This window comes from Castanea sativa, chromosome 6, assembly GCF_040712315.1.
Source record: "Castanea sativa cultivar Marrone di Chiusa Pesio chromosome 6, ASM4071231v1".
Classification (NCBI taxonomy): domain Eukaryota; kingdom Viridiplantae; phylum Streptophyta; class Magnoliopsida; order Fagales; family Fagaceae; genus Castanea; species Castanea sativa.
Window position 1 is genome coordinate 2,025,126 of NC_134018.1, and position 20,624 is coordinate 2,045,749.

Sequence of the window (20,624 nt, forward strand, 5' to 3'; positions counted from 1 at the left end):
AAGATCGCGCTGTGAGATCTCTTCCTCCTCCCTCTCTCAGTCTTGACCGAATGATTTATGTGGGAATGGTGTTTTTGATTTTTGTTTGTTTAATAGTTGATGTATTGCTTTGTTTGGATGCTGGGAAAATGACTGGAAAAATGTGAAAAATTAGTAAAAAATTTGCATTTTCAGAATGTTACCAAACACTTAAAATTATTTTCTAATATAATTTTTAAAATGCAACAATACACTCGAAAATATTTTCCTTTCCTAAAAATATTTTTACCTGAAATTATTTTGCACCCGAAAATTAATTTACACCGAAACAAATGCAGCCATAATTACATACCTTATAACTATACGATTATGATATGAAAGAAGCTTTTTCACATTAGTGGTTTAACCAATACTTAGAATACTAGGAAAGTCTATATTGCAACAATCAGGGCATTACATTCATGAAACAAAAAGACGGAGAAATTATCTATTCCCTTCGCACTGAAGCATCAAATTCCTCAACATACATGATTGTTTAAACAAAAAAGAAAGAGAGCAAAATTCTCAGCTCATAGATCACATGATGGAGCAGAGACTTGGATCAGGATCCTAGACAGCTTCACGGAACATGGGAACTGGTGGATATTGATACACTAGCGCATGTTGTTCAGGATTATTTTGTAGGTCCTCCTTTGGCTTTTCTTTCTCCTTCTCTTCTCCAACGCTCAAAATGGCGGCACCATAGGAAAGCTTCTTCCTCAACGAACCGGTCAAGTTAGCGGCGTCCACTCTTTCGCCAATCACCACCAACTGATCTTTATCAGACCCTTCTACTGCCACTGAGGTCACACCTGTAGAATCAATGCACGTTATATACAAGTTCCTTAGCAATGGTTTCTCAAAAGCCAAAATAAAAATTGAGTTTTTGATGCTAACCCTCAGCGTTGCTAGCGATCTTCATGGCCTTGATTCTGCATTTTTCATTGGTCATTTGCACCCGGATGATAATTTTTTGCTACATGCACCATGAAATAAAAGACACAGTAAGTAATTAGTTTCTAAAATATACCAAAGCTTTTCTTGTTTTATAGAGCTAAAAGTTAAAATAAAGCTTCAGAAAATTTGCTTTTGGTGCAATCTTCGTGAAATTTGCGAGGTTTACCTTCATGTTTTGGAGAAGGAAAAAGCAACGTAGCGCACTCTATGAGAGAACTCTGATGGGCATAAGCTGTGTCAACAGAAAGAAAGAAATTGTATTACTATTTATATAGCTTAGCTCCAAGTAGGCATGCAGTACGTAAGCTCCAAGTACGCATGGAAGTACGCACGAAATTTTTGGTTGTGTATGTGAGGGAGGGGAGGGGACGACAGAGAGAGAAAGTCAGAAAAGACGGAGAGAGAGAGAGAGAGAGAGAGAGAGATTTAGTAGTTTTCAGCAAAAAAAATTTTTAGGTAATTTCGGAGTATAGTGAAATAGTGTTCATTTTATTTATATTTATAGTAGACTTTATCATAAATTTAATAAAGAACTTTACCATGAACATGAAAAAAAAAAGACATCATTCTTTATACTCCGAAAATATATAAAAATTACTCTTTTTAGCCGATGATAAAAACGGGTGCCAGCGAGATTGTGAGTGTGTTCCTACTGTTGGTACGGTTTCTCGCATGGAATACACGCATTGTATCTGAGTTTGTTCTGTTCGTACTTCCTAAAATAATTGGTATCTGAGTGTGAACCTCTTATTTTACCATTTTTTATATACACTCTTTAGTAAAAATGCAATACGTAAGCTCCAATAATACATGAAGTGCTCCAAGTAAAAAACTTCTTTTTAAGTATGTGGGTGCTCCGGTTCTTTTCAATATGACCACTTTTTTGCATTTCAACTAAATCGTACCAATTTATCAAGTGAATACAAGGTTCAAATTAAATCAGATTATACTTTCGTATTGTGATTAGAAATTAAATTCAATAAGAAAATTATATAAAAGATCCTATTATGCCTTCTAATAATATTGCATTAGATTTTTGGAAATAAAATATATATTAGGAGGAAATACGTACACATAATCACATCCCATTAAAACTCTACTACCTCTTATAATCGAAGATTAAAACCCAAACTAAGTTTATTTCTGTTACATGCTGAGATGCTGCTGAGCTGAAAAGCCACTAGGCAAGACCTACTGTACATGTCATTTGGGAACAAATGAGTCAAACCCTCAAAAGAGAAATATTTGGAAAAATACTAGTACACATTTTATATTCCTATTATACACATTCTTTCACATAAGGTTAAAGTGCACAAAAATTGTGAATTGAAATTCATGATTTCTTAGAATTTAAGTTACGAGTTCTGTGCACTTTAAACATGTGTATAAGAATGTATACAATAGAATGTGTATAATAAATATTACCTAAATATGAATAGTTGCTTTGGATGTTGTGTGGGAACCATATGATGGTAAATATGAAACCATTAAGCATAGTTTCTTCGTTAGGTTCAGTACAAAAACAATCACAAAGGATCTATTTGGTATGCAATTTTAAACAATAATTTTTAGTATTTAAATACTGAAAACTGTTGAAAAAAAATTTATGTTTGATAAGAGTGTTTGACTAAGAGTATTTGAGTCAGATACAAATCTCAATTTGAGTTCTTGAAACACTGTATTTTGAAAAAATAGGGAATTGTTTAGTAAAATTATTCTAATAATGTTTATATTTTTTAAAAATATATACAAATAAAAAATATATTAAAAAATATATAATATTATTTAAAAACTAAAAATACCTTTATCAAACCACTTTAACTTACTGATAAGACAACACAACACGAAATCTTTCTTTTCTCTCTCCTGCGTGACTTTTTTTTTTTCCCTCCTGCACAAACCCACATTGCTGGACGCCTGGGCCCACATTTCTGTCACTAAACTTCTGTTTCAATGACGGCAATGAACCATCACATCAAAAACAACAACTAGCTCTGTGAATTCACCCCCGGGCCCACTCACCAACTAGCTCTATGAACCCGCCCACCTGACTTGAAGAGTTTCAACTTTCAAAACCATAAAGACTTATATCAATAAAAAAGACCATGACAAAATGTTAACAGAAACTTCGACATTTCAAAAAAGAATAATATCAATAAGAAACAAAAATAAAAAATGATGGATGTATAGACAGGATTTGGTTTTATGATCATGAATATGTCTATTGTTTTGATTAGTCCATCATCGAGAAACTTGGACCTTGCCTAATTAATTGATCATGACATATATCACTGTACACAGAACTTATCTAAGTTCTAATATCTAAACGATCACATCACAAATAATATTAAAAAAAAATCATAAAGGAGAAGGTGGACCTCTTATTCCATATGTGAAAGCTTCATTGTTCAAAACAAGATGGGGTCTCTAACTTTTTCAAAGTCCTAAAAAAAAAAAAAGTGCCCCAATTTTGTTTCATGAATGCGATATCTTGGTAGGTAATGTTTATAAAATAATAGGGGTGCCACTCGAGGAAGTTGACATGCATGTATATAGAGTTTATTTTTGTAATTAGAAGGTTGTATGCCAGGAATATTACAGATGCATACATATAAGAGTATGTGATTGCAGAGAGAGAGAGAGAGAGAGAGAGAGAGAGAGAGAGAGAGAGAGAGAGAGAGAGAGAGAGAGAGAGAGAGAGAGAGAGGTTCTTGGTCCAATTTCTCTTTTAGAATTTTGAATAGCATATATCATTTCATCAAATATATTTTTATTTTCATTTCCATTTCCATTTTATAAATATTTTTGACATCTTTAAAATCTACCAATTTGAATGTTAGAATTTATGAGATCTAAATTTTTTTGCTTTTAGTTTTATGGGAGAGCTCATACTTTTTGGAGAGTCACGTACAAAAAGTAAATTCTAATTATATTTATAAAAGGATTAATAAATCATATATTATATAATAAATGTTGAGTTCTAGAAGCTATGGTTCCATCAATTAGCTATCTTTTTTATGTAATAAATTTATTCACTATTATTAATTACTTATGAATATAGTTTAGTTTATAAGAAACTCTATTACCAATACATTGTAGCTTGATAAGAAATTTTACTTTTTTAAGTAAAAATTTATTACATGTTTCAAGAAATTTATTACTTTATGCCAACTAGATTTTTATTAAAAAATTCAATAAATTTACAATAACATATAATTAAATTATTAAGATAGTTTTAATAATATTATAATTGAATTATAGGAAGTCATAAAAATTTTTATAGAATAAAAATATTAAAATTACTATCAATTTTACAATAAAAATGACAAAAAATTGATGTGATTGATTTTTTTTTTTTGAAAAATATGCAATTGGTATTATATAAACAATATAATAAATAAAATTTTAATTTTAATTTTAATTTAATTTAATTTTAATTAATTAATTTTTTATTATTTTTTTTTTTTGTGTTTCATGTTCAAAAGATGACAATCAATTTAGAAGGCTTACGCAAGGAAAATACATATGTTTAATTATCAACTCATGCAGACGTCACAAATTGGAAGCACAAGAAACCAGGAGAGCAAGAACAAAACAAAGACAAAAGGTTTACATCTCAATTCTCGTGGATGAGTTAGCAATATTCATCAAATGCCTATCACATTGTGAAGCAATTGCCATATGCTATATGTAGATATATTTTAACATTCAAAACACAAAAATGTCGCATTATCCAGTTTTGTATCCTAAAAAAATTTACAATTGTGCTACAGTACTGTCACAAATTTGTGACGGTATTGTAGCACAATTGTAAAATGAAATAATATTTTTTTATTCACTTACTTAACATATCTGACTCTTTCTCTCTCTTCATTTTATCTGTTTCTCATCTCCTTTCTCTTTCTCCACAATGTTCTGGTCTGTCTCTCTCTCATCACATCTCTCTCTCACAATGGGCATATTTTGGCGTGGGTCGTGGGTCTAGTGGCACCGTAAATCTGGTGGTGTCGTGGGTCTGGTGGTTTCGACGACGTGGTCCTTTGATGGAGGTGCTCAACCTCTCCTTTGATGATGGATTGCTCAAGCTTGCCGATGATGGGCTATGATTTTTTTGGCATGGGTCCGGTGGTGGATTGTGGTGTGTGGTGGTTTGAGGGGTTATAGGTTGCTGGGTTTTGTGTGTTGTGATGCGATGGTGGCAGCGTTGATCGATTTCGTCCCCAAATATCTCTCTCTCTCTCTCTCTCTCTCTCTCTCTCTCTCTCTCTCTTTGTGTTTTCTTTTTTCTGTGTGTGTTTGTGTTTTGGAGCATGTGTTTGTGTTTGGGTGAGGAAGAAGACCTGAAGAAGAGAAGGGACAAGATAGGGAGTGGAGGAAAAGTAAAGATATTTGATGGGAATGGGGGAAGAAACGGGTGGATGAGAAAAAAGGGAAGGAAAAAAAAAAATTTGATAGTGAGTGGGACACGTGGAGATGATGTAAGGTAATTTACTAAATAAAAATTACAATTGTGTTAAAACACAACAAATTTTCATAATAGCTGAGGTATCAAATATTTCATATGTCAAAATAAAATAAAATTAATTAATAAAATATTAGACTAAGATTGACCACAACTAAAAACAAAGAGTATTGTAAAAATATTGTGACATTTTATTATATTTCTAAACTTTTTAAATTAATACTATTTTTTTTAGAAAAAAATAGTGCTATTGACAAAATATTTTTATAACAATTTCATAATAAAGTTTACATAGTAAGTTGTTATTGGTTCTCATCTAGACCTACTAGTGACATTATTTTTTTTTTCTACCATTAACAACTTGTCATATAAACTTTATTGTGAAATTTTTGTGAAAATATTGGTCTTGGCGTGTGAGTGTATTCTTTTATCTCATCCCCCTTCCCCTATATGTGTGTGTGTGTGTGTGTGTGTGTGTTTCTAAAAAAAAAAAAAAAAACTTGCATTAAGAGATGTAATTAAAACAAAGAATTCTCTCTATATATATCTTGTCATTTCTGGTAATTTATAACTCAAACTGCCACTTTTATAAGTATTAGCCAAATATTCAATTTTTTCAAAAAATATTTTTTAACACTTTTTACCAAACACTCAGCTTTTTCAAAAAATCCAATTTCATACCGTACTTTTTGAAAATTCCTCTTTTTCAAAGAGCCTACTTTCAAAAAATTGAACCAAACTCACCCTATGTCTGGTAGCTTCTACATCCCATCTAACTTTTTTTCAATAACTAATGTTATGGACTAATGGGGAAAGGATAGAATACTAAATAGTCATTAATTGACTCATCTCATCTATTTAAATTACTACTTAACAAACGAAAAAGGAAACCTTTAAAAAAAAAGTTCTGCATTTTTTTAAATATGTAATTTGATAGTTTCAATAATAGGGTAGATATGATAAAGAGAATTTGAATCCTGAATGTTTTTATTAAAACAACGAAAAGTATCATTTGAGCTCTAAAGTTTTTGGTAGTTTGTAGATTTTATGTCATATTATCTATACTACAATTTAAGGGGCTTCCTCTGTTTGGATTCCATATTTTTTAGTTCAAAATTACCCCTATAATCCTATGTTTAAGTAGAGACAGAATTAAAGGACAATTTGGTAAAAATGTCACTCTAACTTCTACTAAAACATTGCCTATAAAATAGGATAACTTTCTTGTTAATTTTCAAATTACTTTATTTACTTATAAATTTTATTTTCAAAATAAAAATTATATATATAAAATAAAATAAAACATATTTTTTTCTACAAAATAGTACTGCTAAAAAAATAAAGTCTCATCGCACGCACTTCGCGTGTGTGATGGGGCTAGTCAATTATTAAGGAAATAAAGTTAGATGTTGATTTTTGGGGTGGGCTTGCGGACTATACCATTGTGCAACTCTTGTCACTCATTTATTTTAGGACTTTTGAAGGTGTTATTGATGAGCCAAGCAAGGAGTATGCCTTTAGCTATATCGATACAAGAGGTTGGATATGTTTGAAAGAATGAGCAATAATGTTTGATGCAATGATTTTTTTTTTTTTTTTAAATAATTTGAAGCTGTGTTGGTTGTAGGAGACGATGAGTTAGAAGACATGTTTGGCATAGGTTACGTTTTAGCTTAGATTATGGCTTTGATACCATGAATAAAAGTGTTAATAGGCTAAGAGATTATTCTTGACTTGCAATCCTTCATGGCTAAAATATTGGATGTAATTGAGAGAATGATCTTGCAGTGGAAGCACCTTGGCAATAAGAATAAGCTTAAAGATGGTGCAAATGGGCTATTAATTAGGGGAAAATGGGTCTTTGCCCTTTTCGCAAAAAAAAAAAAAAAATCAGTGTGCTGCCCCATTTCCAAACTAATTAGGAAAATACTCCTCTTTTGAAACTCGATTTTCTCAAAATCGAGTTTCAAATTCTAGAGCCCTATAGCAGCATTTTAAGGAACTTATAGTGACGTTTTAAGGGCCTATAGTGGCGTTTTGGAACTCGAGCTCCATAAACTCAAGTTACATACATTTTTTTTTTATACCTATAACTCGATTTCATGGAGATCGAGTTCCAAAACGTCATTATAGGCTCCTTAAAACGTCGTTATATGGCTTAACTCGATTTTGAAAAAATCGAGTTTCAAAAGAGGGACATTTCCCTAATTAGTTTGGGAAAGAGGGCAACATGCTGATTTTTTTTTGCGAAAAGAGCAAAAACCTATTTTCACCCTATTAATTAATTAGCGCTCTAGACCTTTTGAATCTTTTAATACAACGAGCTAGGTTACGATCATGATGGCAAAAGTGCGGGCTTTGAGTTCATAAAATATAAAATAAGTGGGTTTATCTATTCTCTTTGCACATGAGGCATCAAAATCTTGAACAGACATGCTTATTCAAAAAACATATACCCATGAACTACTAATTTATTTCAGCCAATTGACAAAATTAATTAAGGTCAACCTAACAAGAATTGTAATCTAACACGACCCCATTTTCTAATGCAATAGAATGAACATAATACAAAAACACAAAAAAATTGGACCTAGGTTGCAATAATGAACAAAACATTGGTCACATGATGGAGCAGAAACTTGGACTCGGATCATAGACTAGTACTACTACTTCACAGAGCCTGGGAAATGGTGGATAACTTGTTGTAATGGTACAATTCGGAATCTCTGGCTTCTCATCATCTGATTCTTCTTCATTGGGCTTCATTTTTTCAACGCTCAATATGGATGCATAGCAAAGCTTCTTCCCTAACAAGCAGGTCAACTTGGCCGAGTCAACATCTTCACCAATTACAACCAACTGATCTTTATCTGACCCTTCTAATGCCACAGATATCACACCTACAGAATAAATGAGCGTTTATGCGTTTATGCATTCAGATGAGTTTATTTTCATCGATTTATTTATTTATTATTCTAAAGTACATTACAATTGTACCTTAAAAAAAGTGATGCTTAAAAAATCTGTACATTCTGTTTTAAAGTGAAAATAAGTTCATCTAAACAAAACCATAACTATAGTTTCACAAAAGCTAAAAAGAATTTAGGAGTGTTTTGATGCTAACCGCGAGTTTTTGCGGCAATCTTCATGGCCTTGGTTCTGCATTTGTCGCAAGTCATTTGCACCTTGATAACTATTTTTTGCTACACATTAAGATTAAAAAAAAAAAAAAAAAACAGTGTAATTAATAATTCTAAAATATATACTAAAGCTTTTGTTGTTTTCTAGAGATTTTTGTAATTAACGAGGTTTACCTACCTTCATATTTTATAAGAGGGGACAACAAGCAACCTCCGTGCAGAGAACTTTGGTGGGCTTAATCTGTGTTAATGGAGGAAGAAATTGTAGGTCTATATTTATGAATAGCATTTATCATAATTGTTAATCTATATTGTTTTGAGTTCACATATATATTGCTTGTTATGAGTTAAAATTGTTTATTATAATTGATATATAATAAGAGTGATGTAATGATGTTACAATAATATTGTTAACTATTATGTAAAGATTAATGTTGGAGCCACAACTTGTGGCATAACTTGTGTCACAACTCGCCATGTGGCGAGTTGTGGTTGGTGGAGGGGTGTCCCCACATGGACCCACCAACACTCCTCTACCAACCACAGCTCGCCACATGGACGAGTTGTGACACAAGTTATGCCACAAGTTGTGACACTAGTATTGCTTTTATGTAAAAAAGTCTAAGAAAAATAGTGTCCTTAACATTATTGAAGAAATGATGTCAACAATGACGCAAAATGTTTATGGAAAAAATATATATGATAAACTTTTTTTTTTTGTTTTTTGAGAGATATGAGATAAACTAATTAATGATCCTTAATTGGCCAGAAGAGACAGGCTTGGATAATTAATCATCTTCTGGCCAATTAGATAAACTACTCAAGATTAGTTTATGGATAATTAATCATCTTGGAACATTCTTAATTGGCTAGAAGAGACAGGCTTTACTGTGCAACTAGTAAATACTAACTTTGAAATCTTTAAACGCAACAAAACTTACTTTTCATAATTGTGAAAGTGGGGACATTATTATTAACGTGTATTAGGGTATGTAGGCTTTAGGTCCACCATGTTTACTTGTATAACACACTTATTTGTACTGCACACAATGCCTAATATATAAGGCACTCATGTATATTCTATATACTCATGAAATACAATACACTTATTCAATATTTTTAACATGGTAACAGAGACAATGCTCTAAAACTTTCTTTGCAGTCTTGTCTCTTTTTGGTGTTCCTTGCTTCTGCCGTCATTGCAGCCATTCGCCATTGAATCTCCGACGTCTCTTAGTCATCGTCTCTAGTTCCGGACTTGCAGTCGTAGTCGTCTCGCACCACAAAGACCACTGCCTTCCCATTACCACTGTGCATCATGCTCCAATTACATTTGTGCAAGTACTACTATGATCGTCTTGCCCCGATCTACTCGTCCATGAAAGTCTTGCAGCCATTGGAGATTGCAGGCGACACCACATGTCGGTCACAGTTTCGGCCAAATCCTTCCACGCTCTTCACATGACACCAATGTTGTTCTGATCTTGACACCACGGCCACCATTGTAATCGACTTTTCCTGATATACATCATCGTAAAAAAATCGGCCACATTGGATATCCAACGCGCCCTCACATGCTGCACGAAGTTTCGGCGAGTTGATCCACGCACCTCATGCACCCCACGCGCCGCTGGGTTACTTGCTAACGTCATCTTTGATGTCATCACTACCACTTTAGTGCCACGCCAACCGTTGATGTCAGCGCCCATAAAGCCGTTGACGTTATCACGGTTGACCCTTGACCGCCGTTTTTGACCGTTGACTTTTTGTAGTCTAGGTGCTCTTTACCTAGTTTTTTTGCGTAGATTTCATTTTTGTAGTCTATTTTTGCATATTTTGCTTTTAAATGAAGAATAAGGATAGGTCTTCTTCTTGCTGCAATAATCGTCGTCGTTAATCCAACAAATGTTTTTGTAATTTTTGCAAACGTTTTGGCTACAATATTGAGACTTGTTATCATCGCAACAAATCAACTATTTTAATTTTTGCTGCTATGGTTGCTAACACTGAAAGTGCCCAACCAATGGCTCCCGTCTTTGCACAGTTTAAGTCTTCAGGGCACACTTTCACCATGTCCACAGATGACCTTAAAAACATCGTCGCTAATGTCATTCATATGGTTGGTAATGCATCTTATTCCTCTTCTCTCTTAGCTTTATCTGGTATGTCTCATTCCTCTTGCCTTATGGATTCTTCTTATTGCAATCACATGACACCTCACTCATCCTTATTTTCTGAACTTATACCTGTACCACACCCTTTTATTATTCGCACAACAAATGGTTCCACAATGTTTGGTCATATTATAGGTTCCGTTTCGACCTCCAATCTCTCAGTTCCTAGGGCCTTTAATGTTCTTGACCTTTCTTACAATTTATTTTTTGTGAGACAATTAGCTGAGTTGGGTTATTGCATTATCTTTGATTATTCTGGGTGTATTGTGTCAGATTCAAGGATGGGATAGGAGTTTGGGACTAGTCCCAGAGTTGGACGTATGTTTCCCGTGGAAAACCTTCGTCTTCCACTTGTTGCTCTTGTTTCCGTTGCTGCAGTTTCTTCTATTCCTTCCCTTGCACTTTGGCATGCCCAACTTGATCACGCATCCTCCTCTCGAATACAACACTTGGCTTCTAGAGGTTTGTTAGGTTTAGTGTCCACAAAAAATTTTGATTATGTTTCATGCCAGTTTAGAAAACAACCAGTTTTTCCTTTCAATACTAATGAATCAATGTCCATTGATATTTTTGACCTAATTCATTCTGATGTCTGGGGGCCTTCCTCTGTCTCTAGTATTAGTGGATCTCGATATTTTGTTATTTTTGTTGATGATTATTCCCACTATAGTTGGATTTTTCATATGAAATATCGTTTTGAATTATTGCAAGTATATTCTAATTTTGCAAAAATGGTTGAAACTTAATTTTTCAAACATATCAAAAAATTTCGATCTGATAATGCTCTTGAGTACAGTCAATATGCTTTCCAAGTTGTTTTGCATTCCTATGGTAGTGTTCATCAACTAACTTGTCTAGTTACCTCTTAGCAAAGTGGTAGAGCCGAACAAAAACTTTGTCATATTCTTGACATTGTTCATGTTCTCCTTCTCTTTGCCAAAGTTCTTGCTCCTTTTTGGGGCGAAGCTGCTCTTCATGTTATTCGTGCTATTAATCACATTCCTAGTCTTGTGATCCACAATCAAACTCCATATGAGCGCCTTTTTGGGTCACTTCTAGACTATCACCACCTTTGCTCATTCAGTTCTTCTTGTTTCGTTCTTCTTCAGCTACATGAGCATAACAAACTTGAGCTTCGGTCAAGGCTTTGTTGTTTTCTTGGCTATGGCGAAACTCAAAAGGGGTATCGGTGTTATGATCCTGTCTCTCATCGTCTTCGTATATCTGTAATGTTTTCTTTTGGGAACATCGCTCCTTTACTGAGCTCTCTCACTTCCATGCCTCCCTATCTTCCTCCTCTGTCTTAGATCTTTTTCTAGATGAGGCACGTACTCCTTCTGTAGCTGTTCCTGATCCTCTTATGGTTGCTCCTGATTCTCCTATTGATTTCTCTGTCCAACCACTAGATACCTTGGATCCATTTCCTAGTTCACCCTTTAATGAACAGGTGGAAGATGAACCAGTCGAAGACGAGCTACCCAACCCAAAGCTTGGGTCCCCTACTCCTGCTTCGTCGGAAGATCTTGCACAAGACATTCCACCTCGCCACTCGACTCGGGTAAGATTGAATCTTGCATATTTACTTGACTATCATTGTTACATTGCCCTTGCTACACTGCACGAGCCTCACACCTATCGTGAGGGTTTAATTGACCTTTTATGGTAGATTTCAATGAAAGAAGAACTTGATACATAATCTAAAAAACATATTTGGGATTTGGTGACTCTTCCCCTGGGAAATCTATGGTTGGTTATAAGTGGATCTATAAGATTAAGACTTGTTCTGATGGGTCCATTGAGCGCTACAAAGCTCGTCTTGTTGCAAAAAATTTTACACACGAGTATGAGATTGATTATGAAGTGACCTTTGCTCCGGTTGCTCGTATCTCATCTGTTTGTACCCTCTTAACTGTTGCTGTTGCCAGTAAAAGAGACCTTTTTCAGGTGGATATCAAAAATGCATTCCTTAATGGGGATTTAAGTGAAGAAGTTTATATGCAACCTCCTCTTGGTTTCTCTGTTGAGTCAAATAAGGTTTGTCACCTTTAACGTGCACTTTATGGCCTTAAACAAGCTCCACGAGCTTGGTTTTTCAAATTCAGCTCTACCATCTCTTGCTTGGGTTACATGGTCAGTCATTATTATTCTACCTTATTTCTTCATCGCACTGACAAAGACACTATTTTATTTCTCTTGTCTATAGATGATATGATCATAACTGGTAATGACCTCAGTGGCATTCAAGAACTCAAGGATTTTCTCAGTCAGCAATTTGAGATGAAAGATCTTGGACATCTCAGCTACTTCTTGGATCTTGAAATCACTCATTATACAGATGGACTTTATATTACTCAAGCCAAGTATGCCTCTGAACTCTTGTCTCGAGCTGAACTCACTAATAGCAAGACTGTTAACACTTCAGCTGAGTATAATGCGCATCTGACTCCCTTAGGAGGGAAACTATTGTCTAATCTCTCTCTTTACAAACATTTGGTTGACAGCCTAGTGCATCTCACTGTCACTCGTCCAGACATTTCGTATGCTGTTCATCAGGTGAGCCAGTATCTGTTTGCTCCACAATCGACTCACTATGCTGTTGTTCTGTGCATTCTTCGATACCTAAATGACACTCTCTTCCATGGTCTTTTCTACTCTGCTCAGTTTCCTCTTATTCTCTGTGCATTTTCTGATGTTGATTAGGCATCTCACTGATCGCAGGTCTACCACTGGTTATTGCTTTCTATTTGGTTCTTCTCTGATTTCTTGGTGAAGCAAGAAACAAACTCATGTGGCCCGCTCTAGTATTGAAGCAGAATATCGTGCCCTTGTTGATACCAAGTCTGAGCTCCTTTGGCTATGATGGCTTTTCAAAGACTTAGGTGTGTCCACATCCTCTACTACTCCTTTTTATTGTGACAATCAGAATGCCATTCATATTGCTCACAATGATGCCTTCCATGAATGGACTAAACACATCTAAATTGATTGTCATTTTATCCGTTATCATTTTGTCCATGGTGCTCTCAAACTGATCTCAGTCTCCTCTAAAAATCAACTTGCAAATATCTTCACGAAGTCACATCTTAAGGGACCCCTTCGTACTTTGGTTGACAACCTCAAGTTAGTTTCACATCCACCTTGAGTTTGAGGGGGGCTGTTAATGTGTCTTAGGGTATGTGGGTTTTAGGCCCACATTGTTTACTTGTATAATATACTTACTTGTATTGCACACTCTGCCTCCTATATAAAGGCACTCATGTATATTCTATTACTCGTGAAATACAATACACTTATTCAGTATTTCTAACAATTGCAATGATGTTTTCAGGTGTATTAATCTAATTAAGAAGCCTTTTCACTTTTTTTTTTTAATGAAGTTTCCTTAGTACTGTTTTTCTATATTAAAAAAATGAACATTTTTTTCATGCTGGCAAAATTGTATATAAAATGAACTCTAGTTCAAAACACCTTATAGAAATTTGATTTTCTAGAACTATAATAACGATTTTGATGCATGTTATGAATGATTGCAGGTCACTAATGCAGAGAATCCTTAACTGCCAAATCCTCCATACTTACATGCGACAGGGAAGCAAACTAGAGTACAGATGCCTTAGCCAATATGAAACGTACTCACCACCTTAGAGATCAACTAGTACGATTGGACAAAACAGCTCCCATGATAAGTCAATAAAAAGGATTTTGGAGAAGTTAAATAACTGGTTTTTTATTAAAAAAACAAAAAACTTGGTTTGAGGGGAGCTTTCCGTAAAATAAAAAAAAAAATAGGTCTAACATCTCATTGTACCCTAAATTGGTTGAAATGACACGGGATGAGATATTATCCCTTGTAGAAATAAGACTCATTTAAATAATATTTAATATGATTGACAGTAGATGAATGCAATAAATACAAATGTAAAAAGAAGTGAACTAGCTAGTGATCATATATACACACACACACGTAGAGCTGCTAGGGCACCCCTAAGCTTGCCATTCACGGGATTTTGATCAAGTTGGCAATTAATATAGGTTGGATATAATACATAGTTTGGGGAAGGTAGATGAGTCAGGTTGAGGTCGAGCGCAATTCTTGCTAACTTATTCAACAAAAGCCCGTTCAAACAACATGCTTAACCTATCTAAAGGAAGGCATTATTGATCAAGGTTATTGATTTATTTTGTTCATGTTTGATGGTTTGACCCATGGGTTGAGTGAGTTTAGGCAATCTCATTCAATTGGGACAAATTGTTTTTTTTTTTTTTTCAAATAAGTTTTCAATTTCTTTTTGTTTTGAAAACACTTTTATATTTACATGTTTCCAATAGTATTTTTTAATTATTTAGAAAACAACTTAAAACTTTTTTTTTCCCAATCTCAAGAATAAATTCTTTAGAAAAATATCTATAAAAATCAAATCAAACAAGTAATATATTTCAGGCATTGGCCAAAATAATAACCAAACAAGAACTATAATCTAACCCATCTGAAGGTAACACTCGAATCAACATAATGCATTGAATTTTTTTTTAAAAAAAAAAAAAAAAAAAAAGAGAAATAAAAAAAGAAAAGAAAATTCAGATGTGATAAATGGACTTTGCAAGAATCAGAAAAATGTAGATCACATGATGGAGCAGTAACTAGGAATATATAAGTACGTACCATCTTGACAATATATTATATATTGTTTCGAAAAGCCAAAATGCTAGGATTGATTTGGTATTAACCATCTGCTATTGCTGCAATCTTCATGGCCATTTGCACCCTCTGTTAGAAAATATATTCCATCATCCATAAGAAAAATGTTATCAAGAACTACCAACATTACGTTGAAAAATGTGACATAATTGTTAATGAAGTACATCTCTTCTTTCTAAACAAACCTAACCTCCCAAAGCGTCAATGAAGTGGACCAAATGAACTGAAGCAGATAGAAGTGGACCGAAATGGACTAAAATGGACCGAAATGGACTAAAGTGGACTGAAATAAAATGAATAGACCAAATTAGACTGAGTGGACGGAAGTGGACTGAATAGACGGAATGGGCTGAAGTTAACCGAAATGAGCAGAATAGACCAAATTAGACTGAATAGGCTGAAGTGGACTAAATGGACTGAAGTGGACTGAATAACTGAAGTGGACTGAAATGGACTGAATGGACGTAAGTAGACCAAACTGGACTGAGGTCGACCGAACCGGACCAACATAGACCAAAGTTTACCAAAATGAATTGAATAAACTGAAATGCTAGGCTGATATGGCTTTACAAGAATGTAGCAATATTAAATGCTGTAATTCAGCTTTTAGATAATAATATAGGAAACATAAAATAATTATTTTAACTCTAGATGTGTAACATTACCATTTTTCCCTTTGGACATTTAAAATTAGAAAATTAGGACTCTTCCATTATTTTGAAATGGTGTTTGTATATCTTCAAGCTTTTCATTGTTTTCAAATGTAGATTGGGCTGAAAGTGTTGATAATCTACAATACTCTGGTGGGTTTGTTATTTTTCTTGGCTACAATCTCATATTGTGGTCCTCCAAGAACCATTGGTGTCTTATTGCCCATTGTGCCTATACTTTGATGTGAAAATATTAGTGTCACTACTCACTAATCTTATTGCGAAGCATTACGTATTCATTTGTAAGTGGCAACGTTATTCGTAAGGATCTTCAAGTGTGTTTATTTCTATCAAACACCAACTTGTCAACATCATGATCAAAAGGTCTTTCCTCTTACCGTTTTGTGTTTTCCCGTGACAAGTTGAAACTCTCATGGCATCACATGAACCTTCAACTTGAGGGGATGTCTGGGGTGGAGCCGGCCTACCCAAAAAATACATTTAGTTATTAAATATCCCTGCCTACTTTTTGTTTTTGGGTTTTTTAAATGCCATTTTATTTCTTTAATTTTGAACATAACTTCTAAATGAACTATTGAGGAATATTAAGTACTCCACTAGCATGCCTTGCACTAAAATTTTTTTAGTTTGTCCCTATCATATTATAATACGAATATTTTATAGGAACACATTAGCTAAAATAATAGAAATTCACATATATTTCACTCAGTATCTATCTAACTACTAATAGTTATATTCATAACTTGAGTTTTGGTTCTAAATTTTTTTTTTTTTAATAAAAAAAGATCACTCATGTTAGAAATATCTCAATAGATAAATACAATATTATGAATAAGTTTTTTTTTTGTTTGTAGATTTTTTGTGTATAATTACGTTAAATATCATTTAGTATTTAAATGAATAGCTTTTAATTTTTCAAATTGGTCTCAAATATTATATATTCACATAAATTTGTGTAAATGCTAATATCAAATATAAAATCCCCCCCCCCCCCCCCTTCAACTCAAATCCTAGCTTTGCCATTGGGGACCTATTAGATAATGTGCATTGAATTTGTATTTTTTAATCGTTTATTGTTAAAGATAGTTAGTGGGTTTATAATATAAATTCATAATATTTTATGTATTGGCATAGAGGGCCCAATTATGTAATAAGCCATATACACGTAATCCAATGGCATCTAAACTCAGTAGAAGTATACATACTCTACTAAGTTTAATAGTATTCATTGTACAATACACTGATAATATCAAAGAAGTAGTTGTCAAAGACTATCTCCATGGAGGTCGACCGTCAGACGAACTATGTATGTATTCTTTCTCTTTTATACTTCTGCTCACTATAATTTTCTATTTCTCTTTTAATTTCAACAGATTTGCTGTATGTATACATTATCATGGACTTCCTCTTATACCTAAGACTGTATGTGAGTGTGGCATTGCTGATCAGTAGCAGCCAAATTAAAGGAACTCATTGTGAATGATCAAAAATTTATCTGAAAGCTGATGGACCTGTTTAGAATCTGTAAAAACTTGGAAAATATTGATTGTCTTCACTCCAGTCTTCCAAAGGTCCCTCCTGTCTAACACCATCTTAATTTTTTACTTGAGCACGTTATTTTTTCTTTGTTAAAAGATGAAAGTACCTTTATTCAGGAAATGTTTGCTAGGTTGAGATCTTTCACATCAGAAAGTTTGAAACCTTATTCTTGGACTAGCTTTTTGGGCTTGAAAGACCTGGAATGTTATGGTTTAGAGTCTAGACCTAAGCTTGAAGCTGACTGTGATGAGTGGTTAATAATTCTCCATGTCATGCATAATTTTTTTTTTAATACACAATATGCAGACACGATCTTGACCAGGAAGATCTGAAAGTGAACCTCTTTAACGAAGATGTGAATGCTTGATAATTGGAGATACTTTCTCAAATGGCCAATCAGCACCTTAATCTGAAAGCACTGAAGTTCAAAAAGTTTATACACTTTTAGAGGATGATTGAGGAATTCAGATGAACGGTTAAGATTGTAGGATTTGGTAGGTGAGATTCAAGAGTATAGCTAAGGATGACTAGTAGTTTTTGTGAAACTTTATGGTAAAGTTCAATTTTGTATGTAAAAAGTTGTGATTTGAAATGTCACATTGGTCTTTGATTGTTCAAGTCTATTTTTTTGGCTTGGCCGTGTACGTAGGAGTTGGGACAAAAGGGAAAAAATTATTAGGCCCATTGGATGGTGATCTATCTCTTCTCTCTGAAACAATTGTGGGACATTCTCATTTGAGAAAATGGACAAAACAATTTTTCGTAAACGCGCGTGGGAGCAAAGACCAACGTGATAATCGTTCGTCAAAGTTGGACAAAAGTCATATACTTTTCAAATTGTTATTTTTGTGAGTGACTCTAATTAAAGTATTAATATTTAACTCCTTTTTTTTTTTTTTTAACATTTTAATGCCATGTTTAGATGGAATGAGATGGGAGGAGAGGAGAGAAAAATTATAGTTCATTATAGATTTATGTTAATTCAAAGAGGGTTTAATTTTGGAAAACATTTCATGAGTTTTAAATTAGAGCTTGAATAAGTCTGAAGTATTGTTTATTATATAGCTTTATGTTAGTTCAATTTAGAGATTTAATTCCTATAAAAAAAACTTAGAGATTTAATGAAGTACAAATTGCAATAATTTGAAATGAGATGATGTATAATTTATTTAGTTTAATTTAAAATTAAACTCAAACTTTGCTAGGGCTTATAGTATAATTATCCTTATTTATCCCTAATCAATACTTTGATGGCATTTTTTTCTTTTCTTTTTTTGTTTGAGGGTTCTCAATTTGTTCTTAATTAAGTCTCAAGTGCAGTTTATTATACAGCTTTATGTTAGTTCATCTTAATTGAGATTCAATAAAAGTACAAACTGCAATCATTTGAAACAAGACTATGTGATAAGATACAACTTTTAGTTTGATTTAAAATTAAATTCAAACTTTAGTAGGGTTGATCATATACTTATCCCTGTTCTTCCCTAATCAATGTGTGCAGTACATGCATATATAATTACATAGCTTATAACTCTACGATTATGATATGAAAGAAGTTTTTTCACATTAGTGGTTTAACCAATACTTGGAATACTAGCAAAGTCCATATTGCAACAATCAGGGCATTACATTCATGAAACAAAAAGATGGGGAAATTGACTATTCCTTTTGCACTGAAGCATCAAATTCCTCAACATACATGATTGTTTAAACACAAAAAAGAAAAAAAAGAGAGCAAATTCTCGGCTCATAGATCACATGATGGAGCAGAAACTTGGAACAGGATCATAGACTTCACAGAACATGGGAACTGGTGAATATTGATGGAACACTAGCACATGTTCTTCAGGATTATTTGGATTCTTATCCTCCTTTGGCTTTTCTTTCTCTTCCGCCTTCTTTTCTTTCTCCTTCACTTCTTCAACGCTCAAAATGGCGGCACCATAGGAAAGCTTCTTCCTCAATGAGCCGGTCAAGTTAGCGGAGTGCACACCTTCGCCAATCACCACCAAATGATCTTTATCAGACCCTTCTACTGCCACTGAGATCACACCTGTAGAATCAATGCACATTATACACAAGTTCCTTAGCATTGGTTTCTCAGAAGCCCAAATAAAAATTGAGTGTTTGATGCTAACCATAAGTGTTGCTAGCAATCTTCATGGCCTTGATTCTGCATTTTTCACAGTTCATTTGCACCCGGATAATAATTTTTTGCTACATGCACCATAAAATAAAAGGCACAGTAAGTAATTAATTTCTAAAATATACCAAAGCTTTATAAATCTAGAAGAGAAATTGTTTATAAATCTAAAAGGCAAATAAAGCTTCAGAAAATTTGCTTTTGGTGCAATCATCGTGAAATTTACAAGGGTTTACCTTCATGTTTTGGAGGAGGAAAAAGCAACGTAGCGCACTCTATGAGAGAAGTCTGATGGGCTTAAACTGTGTTAACGGGGAGAGAAATTGTAGAGCTATATATTTATATAGCTTTGTGGAAAATATACATGCAATACGTAAGCACCAATAATACATGAAGTGCTCCAAGAAAAAAACTTCTTCTAAGTAAGTATGTGGGTGCTACGGTTCTTTCAATATGGCCATTATTTTGGGGAAAACGTGCATTTGCCTCTAATTGTAAAACTATGGAGTAAAATATTTCTATTTTGAAACTATTTAGTAAAATGTTTCTATTTTTTAAACTTGATTTTAAGAAAATCGAGTTTTGTGTAAAACTCGATATTTTCAAAAATTGAGTTATGTATATATTTTTAAGTGCAACTCAACATTAACAATGTCAAGTTTTACTTAAATTTTATAAAAATTTAAGTGGTAAAATATGATTGCTAATATCGAGTTTCACCTGTAACTCGATTTTGTTAAAATTGAGTTTCAAAAACAGGGATATTTTGTTAAATAGTTTCAAAATATGAACATTTTGTTGCATAGTTTGTAAATTAGGGA

The 20,624-nt window shown here is 33.5% G+C and overlaps 1 protein-coding gene across 3 annotated transcripts; it reads right to left on the reverse strand.

The window, feature by feature from the left end:
- Positions 1-405: 405 nt before the first annotated feature.
- Positions 406-20,153, reverse strand: LOC142641520 (heavy metal-associated isoprenylated plant protein 47-like). Of its 3 annotated transcripts, none has more exons than XM_075815954.1 (3): positions 20,040-20,106; positions 916-994; positions 406-830 (listed from the first exon to the last, which is right to left on the reverse strand). In XM_075815954.1, exons 1-3 carry the CDS (start codon positions 20,043-20,045, stop codon positions 589-591), a joined length of 327 nt encoding a protein of 108 aa, XP_075672069.1. In that variant the 5' UTR covers positions 20,046-20,106; the 3' UTR covers positions 406-588. The 3 variants fall into 3 exon arrangements, with proteins under 3 accessions (XP_075672069.1, XP_075672068.1, XP_075672067.1); XM_075815953.1 differs by lacking the exon at positions 20,040-20,106 and adding an exon at positions 1,142-1,202; XM_075815952.1 differs by lacking the exons at positions 406-830; positions 916-994 and adding exons at positions 19,174-19,713; positions 19,799-19,877 and having other exon boundaries at positions 20,040-20,153.
- Between the last annotated feature and the right edge of the window lie 471 nt (positions 20,154-20,624).

Bases quoted from the DNA above. Each gene is read 5' to 3' on its own strand.
- LOC142641520 (XM_075815952.1), bottom strand. The intron at 19,714-19,798 runs GTTAGCATCAAA...TTGATTCTACAG, and splicing joins GATTGCTAGCAACACTTATG to GTGTGATCTCAGTGGCAGTA.